The sequence below is a fragment of the Miniopterus schreibersii genome (assembly GCF_964146895.1).
Source record: "Miniopterus schreibersii genome assembly, chromosome: 19".
In the NCBI taxonomy this organism is placed as follows: domain Eukaryota; kingdom Metazoa; phylum Chordata; class Mammalia; order Chiroptera; family Miniopteridae; genus Miniopterus; species Miniopterus schreibersii.
In genome coordinates this window covers 19,706,390-19,721,660 of record NC_138119.1, presented here as the reverse complement: position 1 = coordinate 19,721,660, position 15,271 = coordinate 19,706,390, and the positions used below count along the sequence as shown (strand labels likewise).

The 15,271-nt window shown below is 35.8% G+C and overlaps 1 protein-coding gene across 7 annotated transcripts in view; it reads left to right on the top strand.

The window, feature by feature from the left end:
- The window catches only part of ABL2 (ABL proto-oncogene 2, non-receptor tyrosine kinase), a 102,193-nt gene that overhangs the window by 65,170 nt on the left and 21,752 nt on the right, over positions 1–15,271 (top strand). For 3 of the 7 annotated variants that reach the window (XM_081122165.1, XM_081122161.1, XM_081122159.1), the window contains 2 exons: positions 9,904–9,966; positions 11,146–11,316. Coding sequence is in view for 6 of the 7 variants with exons in the window: in XM_081122161.1 (XP_080978287.1) it covers positions 9,904–9,966; positions 11,146–11,316 (234 nt within the window). In the remaining variant the exon portion in view is untranslated. Of the gene's footprint in view, positions 1–5,194; positions 5,330–9,903; positions 9,967–11,145; positions 11,317–15,271 lie in introns of those variants that run through there. The other 4 variants (XM_081122163.1, XM_081122160.1, XM_081122164.1 and 1 more) reach the window with 3 other exon arrangements.

Below are 15,271 nucleotides of genomic sequence, written 5' to 3'. Positions count from 1 at the left end.
ATAATATTTGTTTTATTATTAAGAATTTAATTTAAATATTTTAAAAAGACTTGCATCTCAGTATTATCTTTCAAAGGTGAATTTTTATCATAAAATATAGCATGTAGGGCAGATGAAGGAAATCAGCAAATCTGTATGATCTTGGGTAAGTTATTTACCTGACAGGCTTATTATAAGAATTAGATAATTAGATATGTACTAATTAGATACATGCTAATATGATAATTAAGTATATACTGATACATGTTCCAAAGCCTGGTATTCAATTTAAGTAGTGTTTTGATATATAGTAGTAGTGCAGAAGATAGAGTATTTGTGTAAGAAATGACTTGCATCAGTACAAGCAGCTTCAGAGGAGCCTGTATCTAAACACATTACATTAATTCAATCCAGATTGTTTGAGAGATTAATGTAAAAAAGTATAGCTAGCCCTAGCTGGTTTGGCTCAGTGGTTAGAGCATCAGCCTGCGGGCTAAAGGGTCCTGGGTTTGATTCCGGTCAAGGGCATGACTTTGGTTGCAGGCTTGATCCCTGGCCCTGGTCGGGGCACATGTGGGAGGCAACCAGTTGACGTGTCTCTCTCATATCAATGTTTCTCTCTCTCTCTCTCTCTCTCTCCCCCTTCCACTTCCACTCTCTCTGAAAAGCAATGGAAAAAATATCCTTGGGTGAGGATTAAAAGAATTAAAAAAGTGTAGCTACCAAGGACTTTTAATCAGAATTCCAAATTTATGAAACAATCTCTCAGTATGTTCCCTCCTTTCTTTCTTTTAAACTTTTATTTATCCATATACATACTGGACAAGTTCATCTAGTCTCAGGGCTTTAAATATTTGTTGTTGTTAATGATTCCCAAATTTATGTCTCTGGTTCAAATTCCTCCTCTGAACTCACTCTTATATCCAGCTGCTAACACCACATCTTCCTTTGCATGTGTAATAGGTTTCTTAAGCTTAATATATCCAAAATGGAGCTAACTAACTAAATGGGGTCATGGTACACCCCTTAAACCTATTCCTCTGGTCTCTCACCTCATTTTCCCCCCCGCCCTATGATTTTTACCGCATATCATAAATTAGACTAGTGCTAATGGTGAACTTTACTATGTCATAGCTCACATAGTCATGTGAATACTTATAGTACTGTGTATTTACAGTTTCACACTGACAGATCTAGTAAAAATAACTTTAATACAGAATTTTATTAACTAAGATATGTCATTAAAGTTTTCAGTAATTTTGTAATTTCAGTGATAGTCTTGTTTTAAGCTGGAGAGAAATAGAGAATTCAGCAATGAAATCAAAGGGATTGAATGCTGAGAGTGTTTTTATAGATTATTTGAACAGAAAATGTGTATTAATATGAATGTTAAACCAAAAGAATTTTGTAATTTGAAGTATGGCTTTTTTCTTATTACCTCTGACACTCATGCTGTAGGGAGAATTCCATTGCTTTGGATAGCCAGCAGTCACTGAAATAAGGGTAATGAATGAGGTCTTTGTTTCTCTTAGTTAAGTCATTTGGAAAAATGTGAGCTCAGCCAGCAGGAAGTAGCTTGTAGCCAGGACCCAAGTATAGGGAGTGTATTGCCTCTTTTTAGATATCGTAAAACTAGCTCCTCGGGTCTGAAACAGGAAAAACCAGCTTTTTTGATTTTTAGCATCACATGAAAGGATTGTTATGTTGCTAAGTTATTTGCACGACAGTGACATGTGTCCTAAAGGGTAAGGTTAGAGAACCTTTAGAACTATAGCTCCTAATGAGTACCCACATATATATTACTTTTTTGTGTAAGATGTGTGTGAGGTGAACCATACAGTAGGGAAAGACTTTTGTTCTGCTCATCCTTTGAGGACAAATCAAAAGGAAAGACACAGTCTATTTTGTTTTGACCTAAATAAGATTGTTCTAAGAAGAGGTGAAAGTTATACAGTTAATTAGAGAATAGGTTATATGTTAGGATGCATTCTAAGTTCTGGCATGACCTGTTACAAATTTTTAAGAAACTCTTCTCTGAGTCACTGTGCATTAACTCTGGAAAAATGTGTGATTACTCTGCTGCCGGGAGTAAATGATGAAATTTTGTTTCCTGTGATGGAATAGACTAGTTGGTAAGCACGTTCAGCATTCTGATTAGTTTCTTAGGTTTGAATCTTCAGTGTTATCCTACATATGGTCAGATGAATCAAGGTCATTCCACTTGGGGAGTCTGGCTGTCTTCAGATTCTTCACCAGAAGGTAAAAAAGGGACTTTCCCCAATGTTTTTGTATTACTCTCTTGAATGAGGGAGGCAGCCTGGACTAGTGAGAGGAGCACTGGCTTTGGAGTGGGACAAGATCTAGGGTTTTGAATCCTGGCTTTACAAATTTGTCAAGTTACTTAATATTTCTGAGTATTTGTATGTTAGTGATAATAATACCTGTCTTTGAGAGGTGCAGATAATATTATAAATGATAATATATCAGTGAAGGCTTTGAGTCCAAAGCATGTTGACTTCTGTGGTTTTGTAATTAGAGAAAGCTCCCACTCTAACAGGAGCAAATGAGTCCTTTTAAGTGTTTGGGGGTTTTGGATGGGTATTCTCAGCCAGAGTGATAACTTATTTCCAGTGGTTTGTGACCCTCCAAAGCTCAGTGCTACCCTACAAAATCTCATCCTTTTAGATTTAATTTCTCTTGTTAGGGAAAAATTGAATTAAATTCAATCAATCAATTTAAAGTCCAGGATCCAGGACAAGCCTTGAAGTACTCCCATACTTAGAGTATCATTTTCATCCTGTCTGAAGAACTTACTTTAACAATTCTCTTATATCAGGTCTGCTAGCAATAAGTTCTTCCCTTCAACTGAAATTGTCTTTACTCGCCTTCATTTCTGAAGGGTGTTTTTTGTGAATATAGAATCTTGGTTTGACAAATTTTAGGTCGACAAGCTGTCAAAATTCTGTATCCACAAAAAATATCCTTCAGAAAGGGTATTTTCTCTCAGCACTTATGGTAATGTTTTTTCACTTCTTTATAGCCTCTATGGTTTCAAATGAGAAATCTGCAATATTCAAGCGATTGTTCCCCTGTAAGTTTGATCCTGCACTTTTGTCTGACTCTTCTCTCCCTGAGTGACATCATTCAGATCCATGGAGCTAAATACTATCTGTATGCTGCTGTCTGCAGCCCAGGATCTTCTCCGAGCTCCAGATTTATATATCAAGGTGTTTAATTATATCCCTCAAATTTACTTGTCTATGGTAGGACATTTAATTTATACTATTACTGCTTTTGAGTAAATTACATGGCCATCTACCCATTTACTCAAGCTTGCAAGATGGCAGCATTCTTTTTCTCCCTCTCTCCTTATCTTATATACAAGTAATCTGTAATCTTTATCAATTCCACCTCCAAACTGGATTTTAAAGGTTTTCCACTTTTCTTTGTTTTCACTGACATCATTCTATTACAAGCCAACATGTTCCCATTCCTGAACTGCTGCATATTTTTGTTTCTAATTTTGTTCCCCATCTAATCAATTTTTTTTCACCCAGTAGCCAGAGTGACCTTTTACAAAATGGAAATCAGACCATATGACCTCCTTGCTTAAAACTGTTCAGTGGACTTCTGTTGTACTTGGATAGAATCCTAAATCCTTAAGGGCTTGGTCTGGCCTGCTCCTGTCTATCTTACTAATTTTTGTGCTCCTGTTCTTACTTTCTCCACTATAGCCACACTTCATTTCCTCTGCATACTAGATTCTTTCCTACTTAGGGTTTTTACACTTGCTACATTCTCTCAGTTTAGATCTTTTTTTTTTTTTGCTGTAGCTTAAGTGTCACCTTCTTTAAAGGAGTGAAGTTCCCCACCCCACCCTGTTATCTTTATCTCTTATGGACTTTATTTATTTGCCTAGCACCTGATATGGTAAATAATACTTCAGTTATCCCCTCTTTACTCCTAGTTATAAGAGCATTTGAAAATGTAACTATTAATTGGTAATTTAAATAGCAGATTTACTGATTAAATAGTAAATCATATGCTAGAGAATATAAATCCATATAGAACATGGATTATGGAGCTTCTTTTCCTTATATTTTTTATAATCTAGGGAAAGAGAATTTCATCCTGGTATTTGGAATTCTGAGTCATTAACTGAAGTAACCATTAGTCATTTAACTTGCTTTCCTCATAATGTTAACAGTACTGGCTTTATAAGGGTTAATTTTATTGAAGGTGTAAGCTTTGTTTGTTTAAACTATTAATAATTACTGCTATCAAAGTCATTCTTCCTCTAAAAGGTTACATTACAATTTTGTTTCAGCTTTACTGAAGGCTGTTTCAATTCTGCTATCCTATCATTTTACCCTGTTACCTTTACTGACTTGGAGCTTGGCTCAGTGGCTGGAACATAGTAGGTGCTTAGTAAATATTTATTGAATCAGTGAGTGTTTTCAGCTGTATAGTTACAAACATTCTTGTATTACTTTTGTAGATTATACCACTAAACTCGTTTATTATTTGTAGATGTTACTAGTTTAATTCTCCTAAGGCACTCTCATTTTTAGGTTCTTAAATTTATTCAACTTTGTTCCTATGTATTAAAAAAGTAGGTTTTGGCTTTTAAAAGTTTTAGCACTGAAAAGTTTTCAACACTATCATGCCATGTTTTTAATTTTTATTAAGCTGTAGAGTCAAATGTTAGTGAAAGCAGTCATTTCCGGGCTTCTGTGCTTATGAATCAGATTGTAACTATTTCTTTGGCTGTGGATTTGTGGTTTCTTGAACTAATTTAAGTGATGCAAAAGATGAGTCTCCTTAGGCGTTTCCTCTTGTTTCAAAGTGTATTTGGTGTTTTATTGTAAATAGATTTTCTCCGAGGTAAACTTCTCTACAGTCTCACTTCATCATCCATTATGAATGAAATCCCATCTGGTCCATATGTATTTTATTATTTGTTACCCGTGTGTGTGTTGGTTTTTACTTGCTTTTTCAAAATAATTCCTGGGGTTTTGAAGTAACTCTATTCTGACTCAATATTTTGCTACTTACTAAATATTTTCCTTTAGGTTACCCTCCACCCACTTTGGTACTTATAAATTCTTACTCTTCTATTGGTTCCCTCTGGCCACTGGGTACATGAGTCAGGGTCACATGCATGTGGTATTGCTTGTCAGAGGAATTCTAAGACTTCCTCATGACATAGAACAGTTTAACTTTGTGCTGGGCAGAGGAATGGTCCTGGGGACAGTTCTGCTTCCACCTGATAGTTATGGCAGAGATCAGGACATGCTGCTTTGCTGCTTGTGCAGTGAGGCCTCAGAAACTGCTCTACCCACCTTAACAGGTATGATTTGGAGGTGATAGTTTGGGGGAAGGTAGATAATCACAGTAATCAAGTGCGAATGGAGATTTCAAAAAATTAATCTTATGTGTTACTATCTTCATTCTTGGCCAGTGATATTTCGTGTGTGTGTTTTTTTCTGATATTTTACAGTAGGACCTCAATAAGTACTGAAAGAAAGAATAAATGAATAATATGTAGTATTTTGTGGTATTAAGATACATGTGGCTTGATATGAAGAACTTAAATTATATTTTGAGAACTGTTGAATGATTTATCCAACCACCTTAAATAGCTTTTAAAAGAGGTATTACAAAGTATTAGCGTTTTAGAGAATATGCAATCATGTTAAGTAGAATTTTGACAAGATAAGTGGTTGTAAAGTACTTGGAAATGCCTAAGCTAAAAATTTGTATATTAATTTTTCCAAATTCTACCCGACAGACTTCTAATTAAACTGATAAGAGTTACTGAATGACTAATTGGTGAAAAGTGTTTTTAATGCAATCAAACATTAAATTTAGGAATCATCTCTAAATTTGAGTTTGAGTTTTAGTCTGGATTTTAACTTGTTTAATCCTGCTAATTTACTTTGTATAAGCTGCTATTTCTATGTTTAGCCTTATTTTTATTGTATCCTGCAAGTGATGACTTTTTCTTAATAGTCGTAATGTATTTCTGCTACTTGAGGCTTGTATTCTATAAATGAAAATTAGTCTTCTGTCGTCTCATCATAACTGTTATCTATTCTATAACAATGCTTATAAAAGATTAACTTGCTATCTAAGGTACCTAATGTATAGCAGTCACTTGACATTGTTCAAAAAGAAAACATTCCCAGACTACACACTTGCATTTGGGTGGGGGGCACGAAACATCTGAATCATGCAGATGTTTTTCTGTTTTAAACCAGTGAGGAAAGTGTTGTAGACTAGACCCACTGGATAACACTGTGACATTTACTTCTATGGGATTTTTTTCTCTATCTCTTTTGCCTTTATTTCTTAGCTTGTTCTCCTCATTTAGTTGTTTAAGTCTTTATGATTTAATGCATGTTCATTCTTGGCCTCAGGAAAATGTTAGGATGCTTTTTTTGTCTTTGAAAATTTTCCCCTTTGTTTTGTGCTAGTGGTAGGATGGCGTTTCAGTGGATATCCTGTGCAGACGGTATGGGAAGTTGACCCTTAGTTCTCTGAGAACAAAAGACTTAGTGGGGAAAAAAGAAGAAAGGAAGGAAATAAGATCTTTTGACTTGACCAAAAAGGTCATAAAGCCAGAGATGGGGAGAAGGGGAGTGGGGAATAAAAAGGATTGTTTTCCATTGTGGTTCTTTAGTACTTTGGCCTCAAAAATTACTTTTATCTTGTATTCATTATTTTGTGTATTTGAGAAATGTACAGTACTGTTTGTTCTGAATACAGGGTGGGCAAGAGGTTTACAGTTGTATGGAAAATAATACAATAATTAATAAATAATACAAGAATAAGCTGCTTTGCATACTCACAACTGTAAACCTACTTTTGCCCACTCCGTATATCTTTTAAGTTTATATAGAATTGTGCTGTAGGTCTCATTCTCTTTTCTCCTTTTGTCAAATAACATGGTTAAGGAGCTGACTTGCCTTTAACAATTCTCCTTTAAGCTTGATGGAGTTCCTCTTCAGTACATGTAAACTACATGTCATAGACGTGTCTTGCACATTGACAGTCTGTCACTCTACTGTCATCAGTGCAGAATTCCTGCTCATCCAATTTTAATGCTTTTTCTCTCTGAAACCTTTTCTGACTTCAGAACTTTGTGTTCTGTTCTGTCTTCTGTGAGTACATGATTCGTTTATTCAACAAATCTTTTTTGAGAGCCTCATATATACATGCACTATTCTGGATGTTTGGAATTTATCAGTGAACAAAGCAGACAGAAATCCCTGCCTCATAAAACTAGTATTCTAGTTTGGGGGAGTTACCTTAATACACATGAATATAATAATAAGTAAATTATATATTTTGTGGTAATAAGAGCTATGGAGAGAAATAAATCGAAAAGGGAGACGTGGGGGACGTGGGAGCATTGTCAGGAATAGATGTATTTTAAAATAAGACAGTCAAAGAATGTTGCACTGAGAGGGTAACATTTGAGTGAAGTGTCATGTGGATATCTTGGGGAAGAATGGTTTAGGCAGAAGGTAAAACCAGTAAAATGTAGGGTTGTGAGGCAGAAGTGTGTCTGCCTTGTTCAAGGAAGGCCAGTGGCCAGAATAAGGTAAATTAGGGCAGAAGTAGTAGGAAGATGAATTGGGTATGATAACTTGTAAAGGGCCTTGCAGGCCCTTGTAGGCCCTTGTTAGGACTTTGGTTTTTACTGTAAGATATAGGGAGCCATCTAAGAATTTAGAGCAGAGGAGTACTACTGTCCGACTTATGCTTTAAAAACTGGTTTGTGTGTTGAAAATAGACAATAGAGAACAAAGATAGAAGCATGGAGATCAATTAGGAGTCTAGTGAAATAATCTAGGTGAGGGATGATGGTGGTGGTGACAGGGTGATAATCGTGGAGGGGGTGAGAAATGAATAGATTCTGAAAATAATTTTGAAGGCAGTGCCTATAGAATTTCATGATGGATTGGATATGATATGTGAGAGCAAAAAAGGAATCATGAATGGTTCCGAGGGTTTTTATTCCCCTACCCCCAGCTTTATTGATAGAGTTGACATACAAGATTATGTAAGTTTAAGGTTTACAGTGTGTTGATTTGATACACTTATATATTGTAAAATGATTACCACCATAGCCTCATGCACACATCATGTCACATAATTACCATTTCTTTTTTTGTGGTGAGAACATTTAAGATCTGTTCTCTTAGTAACTTTCAAGTATATAGTACAATATTATTAACTATAATCACTATGCTATACATTAGATCCCCAGAACTTACTCATCGTATAGTTAGAAGTTTGTACTCAAACTTTCAAGGTTTTTGGCCTGAGCAACTAAAAAAATGAAATTGCCATTAATTGAGATGGGGAATTCTGTGGGAGAAGCAGATTTGGGGGAAGGAACGGAGAGTAGTTTTTTTAATAATAAGTCCAAATATCTGTCTGTACTCTTTATATTCTAAAGTTTAGTGTGAGGCTAGTGTATAGTAGGTGTTCACTCACATAGATGTTCCTAAAATTATTAGTTTTGTAAACTTTACATTGTAATATACTGGGTTTCACAAAATAAGGTATAAATGTATGGCATTTGCTGTTTTTGAGTTGGTTTAAGAGTTGGTTTTAGTGTCTATTTGATTTCCTGTTTCTAACTTGGTCATTGATAATACAAAAGTTAAGTTACCCTTGATTTTTGTTTCTCTTAAAATTTCAAACAAGGGTACTTCTACTTAAAAAGAAGGAAATGCACTTGGTTTGATAATCATTAAACAGAGTAATAATCACAATACATGGTAATGTGTTATCACCATGACTGGCAAGAAACATCAGTGTGGATCATGCTATGTTTAGTATACAATCTAAAAAATATTTTGAATAATCTCTGTACTTCTTTTTGTGTTAATAAAGGGTTGCCATTTCGTAGTCCAGTGGAAATTCTGCTAGAATAGATAATTCTTCATTAGAATAAAGAAAAACAGTACATGTGGCCAGTTTAAAGGATGTTTCATGTAATACAGTGTTCTGTTTGTTTTATAATTCTAATTGGTTATTTTAGTATATAATACAGCTGTTTGCATTCACTGTGACTCTGCCTTTAAACAAGGAACAACACATCTGTTTCATGTTAACTTGTCAGGACATGTGGGTATACTTTTAGGTTTGTCATAATATTCTTAATGTAAAACAAAATTTAATTAGTTGTGGAATTTTAAAAATATATTTCTTTTAAGAGGAGAAGAAATGTGATGAAGTGAAATAAACTCTAAAACTGTTAGAATTACAGATTCAACCTGCAACAGGAATTTCTATTTCATGTATAGACAGTTACGAAGCCATTTTTAAAAAAATTGGTAATGCTATTTTAAGATTATAATACATGCCATTGTTTCCAGTCACTTACATTTTTGTGTAATTTGGTCATTCATTTAGTCAACAGTTATTGAACATATATTAATGAAAGAAAAATGCCATTCTTATGCCAAAGAGCACATTTTGAAGTTTGAGAGACAAACGTGAATTGAGGCTATAATAAAGATAAAGATAGAGGGTATTAATGCAGCAAATGTAATGTTTTTTGAAAGCACTGGGAGGAGCAGCATGTGAGGCTTCCTAGGGGAGGTTGTATTGGAGCTGAGTGTTATGAAATGAGAAGCCAGCCAGTGGAAAGAAAGGGTGGAATGAGACCACATTCCAGGTAGACAGGACAATGTAAACAAAGGCAAAAAGATCAGAAACAACATGGTGTATATTAACATTTAAAATTGGACACGTGGAGTGGGGAGAGGTGAAGCTGGAGAAGTAGGTGGAGGCAAAAGCCCACTGGTCTTAAAGCCCTTGAAGGCCATAGTAAAGAGGGTTTAGCTTGATGGTGAACTGTTGAAGAATCTTAAGAAGAGTGACATGGTCAACTTTTGTTTTGAATAGATCGCTTTGCCAGCTGTGTGGAGGATGGATTTGAGGGAGACAAGACTGGAGGCAGTAGTCCAGGTGAGAGATGATGGGGATCTGACCTAAGGCATTGGCCGTAGAGATACAGAGGAGGGAATGGATTTGAAAAGAAAGCAAAACTCAGGTTAAAGGCTTATTCTGCTTCAAATATGAAAAACTACTTTTAAATTAAAAGTGAGTGGAGGAGAGAGGGAGGGGGAAGCATCATAGAAAAGTTAGTGGCATATAGCTGCTAAAATAATTCCAGTTATTAAGAAAAATGCTACCGGAAGAACAGTATTTTTTGTACAATTGAACTGGGTTGTAAGAAGATGGTAAAGGGATCACCTGTTTGTGTAGTATGACTACACTTAGCAACCATAAAGCCTTGAGGAAGAAACCAGGTCTTACGAGGCTTCCACCATTACTCACGATAGAAACTCAATAAATGTCCAGTGTTGGTGATATTTTCTAGAGCCTTCAATTAAGTTATTGATATTTTACAAAAACGTACTGCTAAGGAAAAGAAAATGGAGCAGAATTTTTTATTTATTTATTTATTAAAACAACAATTGCAAGCTATTATAGACAGTGTTGGCATGGTAACACCAAGGTATTTTGGAGTGGCAAGAATATTTTGTATTAAACCAAAACATTTTTTCTGTTGTTTAACAGTTAATTTTAGGATTTTTTTTCTAGAGGCACTATTTTTACATGTAAATGGATGGTCTGGATTTATACAATACGTACATATTTCTTAAAATCTTTTATCTTTTCCACAGTTTGTTTTATATGTACAGAATAAGGAAAGGAGAGTAGTTTGGGAGTACTTATAAAACGTAACTGTTCCTTCTTAAAACCACCGCTCCACCATAACAGAATATCTAATATCTAATATCTAATTGCTAATTCTTCTTGATATCTTTTTTTCATTTTGAGAAAACGGTGCTTTTCCTGTTAATTTCTGATTTTGGTGACTGCATATAAATCACAGTTAAATGTGTTCTTTTAATTTTGTGTTTTCTCTATCTTGTTATATTTTCAACAAGTAGACATCTCTTATGTTTAGGAGACAGGGCCAATTGTTCTTTCTTTATTATTCCATAACTATATAGTTATGTTCCTCCCAGGAGCTGCCCGTCTATGCCAGCAGCTAAAATACTGCGTATATACTAAATTCAAATGAATTTCCAACTGTTGAGCTTACTGTGAGTTCCTTTCTCTTCTTATGTCTTTCAGAAGCCTTGCACCGCCCCTATGGTTGTGATGTTGAACCCCAGGCACTGAACGAGGCCATCAGGTGGAGCTCCAAGGAGAACTTGCTGGGAGCCACTGAGAGTGATCCTAATCTCTTTGTAGCACTTTATGATTTTGTAGCAAGTGGTGATAACACACTCAGCATCACTAAAGGTGAGCTTCTGGGTAATATCCTTTCACTTTTCAGTTTTCATTAGTGGTTAGGAAATAAAGGGATCTGTTCTAGATTCTGCCTCTAAAATTAGCTAGGTGATCTGGGCCCAGATACTTTTGGTTTATAATTGTCTTTTTTTAAAAAAAACAAAAAAACTCATCCAAGAATAGGTTTTTTCATTGATTCCAGGGAGAGGGGAAAGGAGAGGGAGAGAGAGAAACATGGATCAGTTGCCCTGACCCAAGATTAAACCCGCAACCGGGGTATGTGGCCTGACTGAGAATTAAAACTGTGAACCTTCAATGCACACGGTGACACTAACCACTGAGCCACAACAGCCAGGGCATAATTGTCTTTTTTAACCTGTATATGGGATAATGCCAGTTTGTCTACTTTATAGGCTTATTAAGGATGAAATGAGATAAAGTACTTTTAGAAAAAACACCACACAATATATACATAAACTCCTCATTCTCAGAATTTGTATTATATGTAATATGTCAGCATTCATCTGCAACAAAGGTAAGGTTCACTATACATCTCTTCTCCTTGATTGAATCATGTTGTCCCTGACTTCCTGCTTACCTGAGAACTGTTTGCTACCAGTTTGTAATGAGATTAAGAGCTTGCACCCAAAATGCAAACCACCTACATCATTAAGTACACTATTTATTATTTAGTTCAGCTGACATTTTCTTTTTTTGGAGCAAAACTTTTGGCGTTAAGAAAGTGTTCTTAGTGATTCACAGTCTAGCACAAGCCTCTTATTGTGGACCTGCTTTGAGTGGCACTGGCCTAGATAGTTTATCTCTCATTTGTGTTTATATGAATTAGTGTGGTATGAAGGGTTTCTATTGTAGTAATACTCTCAGATTAATAGTTTATCTCAGTAGTAAATTCTTATAAAAGGGAACACTAAGAACATGACCAAATAAAATCATCCATTATTGGTTTTTGAACAAGGACAGGAAATGTGAAACTTTTATGAGAAAGGAATAGAAGTATGGGGCATTGTCACTGTGTACATGAATTGGATTGCCAATTTGCCTAAGCTTGGTTTTGAACTTATAAAAGCCTCCTACTGGGAAAAACTATATTTCAGGATAGTTTTTAACTCAACAAAATTGTCACGATGTGATTATTTGTCAAACATGCCTTTTATTTTGTAAGGTTCAGAATGAGATATTAAATGGGAGTGGACATGCCAAATTAAGACAGGCCTCCATTCAAGGAATGTTACCCTTAAATAAAATTTTTACATACATCAGTTTTTAAAATTCGGCCAGATGCATCAAAACCAGAAATGCTTAGACCTGAGTTTCTCAAACGGGCGTATAACTATGTCCCAGGGTGGGTGCGATGGCATGTGTGCATGTGCCAGGAGGCTTCAGAGGCACAGGAAAAGTGAAGTGCCTTATCTCCTCGTGTCAGTTTACTTAGAGATTTTGGGTAGTTTTGGGGTTGGGATGTGTGTAAGGTGTGTGTTTATGCATTGGGAGGAAATTTTTACACAAAGTTTTAGGATAAAGCAAAGGACTTCATAGAAATTTTATACTTTTCGGTAGTCTTTTTGAGCTACAACAAACCCTTATACCTTTACTGATAATTCAGTGGAGAAGTTTGTGAAACTATGACTCAGAACATTCTTTCCTAGATATAATTTGCAGGTCAGTATTTTCCGAGATAGCTCAGTCACCAAGGAAACGTTGATAAAGTCTGTTGTAGGATTCCCTTTACCTTATGGCCAGCAGGGATTTCTCATAAAACCCATGAAATGCCAGATTTTCATATCAGGTTCTTATTAATATAAAATAATGTCATGCTAAAGCTTTTAAATTTTTTTAAAGACAAGAAAATATACTTACAAAATAAAATACTTATTTTACTTTTTTTTTTTTTTTTAAGAAGGTAATTTGCTTGAATTAAGAAACAAAGTTCTCCCAGGATTCCTCTGTCAATAGGACCAATGTTTTGTATCCCTACCAGCCTGTACCCCTGTCAGTTTCTTTGTAGAGTAGAAAATTCTTCTCCTAACTACCAAAAAGAGAGGAAAACAGACAGACAAAAGTCTAGGGTGTTTCATTGTATCCTAATTGGATTACCTGTCATTACCAGTTCTTTACAAGGAAGTAGTAATAATATGCTTAGTAAAATACATAGTGTTTACTTCTTCCAGCTTTTGTGGAGTAAAAGAAAAAAGCTATAGAGTAGGTTTTATTTCGTTTTTCTAGCAGTACTAAGACTTTTTCCTGTGCATTTCCACCACCACACTCTTATCTATTTGTACATATGTATATTTCATATATATAAAATGCATGTGAGTCCATATTCTTGTGTTTTTTCCTCACTGAATGTCTCATATCCAGATGTCTTGGTGAGATAGGGCTAATAAAAAGTTATCTGTTAATAGACATTTCTGTAGGCTACTGAAATAAATTAGATAATGGCCAGAATAATGATTCTGAGTTTTTCCTGACAGCCTTTGCCTGGTATTGGACCACCCCACCATGTGCTTTTTTTTTTGCTTTTTTTTTTTAATTGGAGAGAGAAGAAGGGGGAGGGGGGGAGAGATAGAAATATCCATGAGAGAGAAACAATAGATTGGCCACCTCCTGCACACACATACTGGAGATTGAGCCCAAAACCCGGGCATGTGCCCTTACTGGGAACTGAACCAGCAGCCTCTTGGTGCATGGGATGACACTTAATCCACTGAGCCACACTGGCTGGGTGCACCTTGTGCTTTTGATTGATTTGGCCTTTTTCTGCTTTCTGACCCTGAGAAGTGGGTGTGAACTCTGTAGGAAGGTTTGATTCTCTCAGAGTTAGGGGCCTACGGCCTTATAAGGATTATTTAGATGATCAGTTATTACTACTGATATCTCTTTTATCTTCCCTATCTTGTCTGTGCTGTAAGTATAGGGGCAAGGTATATGTTGATGGAATCTAAAGTCGATGTTTGCAACTTTAATGGCGCAATCAGGGACATTGAAGTTAGCAAAGATACTCTGAGTAACTTGGGTCTTGGGTTCCAACATCAGACTTGGCTTCCTTTCCCACACACTAATTTTAGAGGATTGGATAGGAGTGACTCATTCTTTGTGAGGAATGGGAGGGAAACTGGGAAACTATTTAAAACTTGAGTCCTGGAAAAGATTGTGCTTTGGGAGTCCTCACTGCTCACCTCCCATCCCCCAAACAATTTTCTTTCTGAAAACATTGCTGAAAGCCCTGTGGTCTATGCTTTTGTTTTTTTACATTGATGGTTTTGTTGCCTTGATGCCAAGTGAAATTTAGAAGTAACGTTATGTTTCCCATGGCTTATCCCTAGTTCTTGAATGCTTGTTAATATTGAACCATGTATCAGATACATTCCTTGACAAACTGTTTTGGGGGGAAATGAATTTTATTTTTTTTGAAGGCTGAGACTGTTATTTTCCAGCTATTTGAGTAACCTTTTTATCATTGTATACATGGAGTTTTCTAAAGACATTTTAGTTGGTATAAAAACCTTTAAAAACCTGTAGTAAATGCCAGAATGCCACTTCTAATTATGCTGATTTGTGTAAGCTACAAGCTAAAGAGTTCAGTGAGGATATGATGAACAGCCAAGTTTGTGTTTATCATATAAAAAAAAATTTGTTGCCTGGCCAGCCATGGCTCAGTGGTTGAGCATCAACCTGGGATCCAGGGGATTGAGGTTCGATTCCCTGTCAGGGCACATGCCGGGGTTGCGGGCTATATCCCCAGTTGGGGGCGTGCGGGAGGTGGCCAATCAATGACGACTATCTCATCATTGATGTTTCTATCTCTCTCCCTCTCCTTTCCTCTCTCTGAAATCAGTAAAGATATATATAAAAAAAAATTGTTGGCATAAAAGTTCCTGATTCATTTTTCAGTGAGTTTCAAGTTTGACAATAAAGTGCTTTTGAGATAAAATCTTCTCTTTCATTT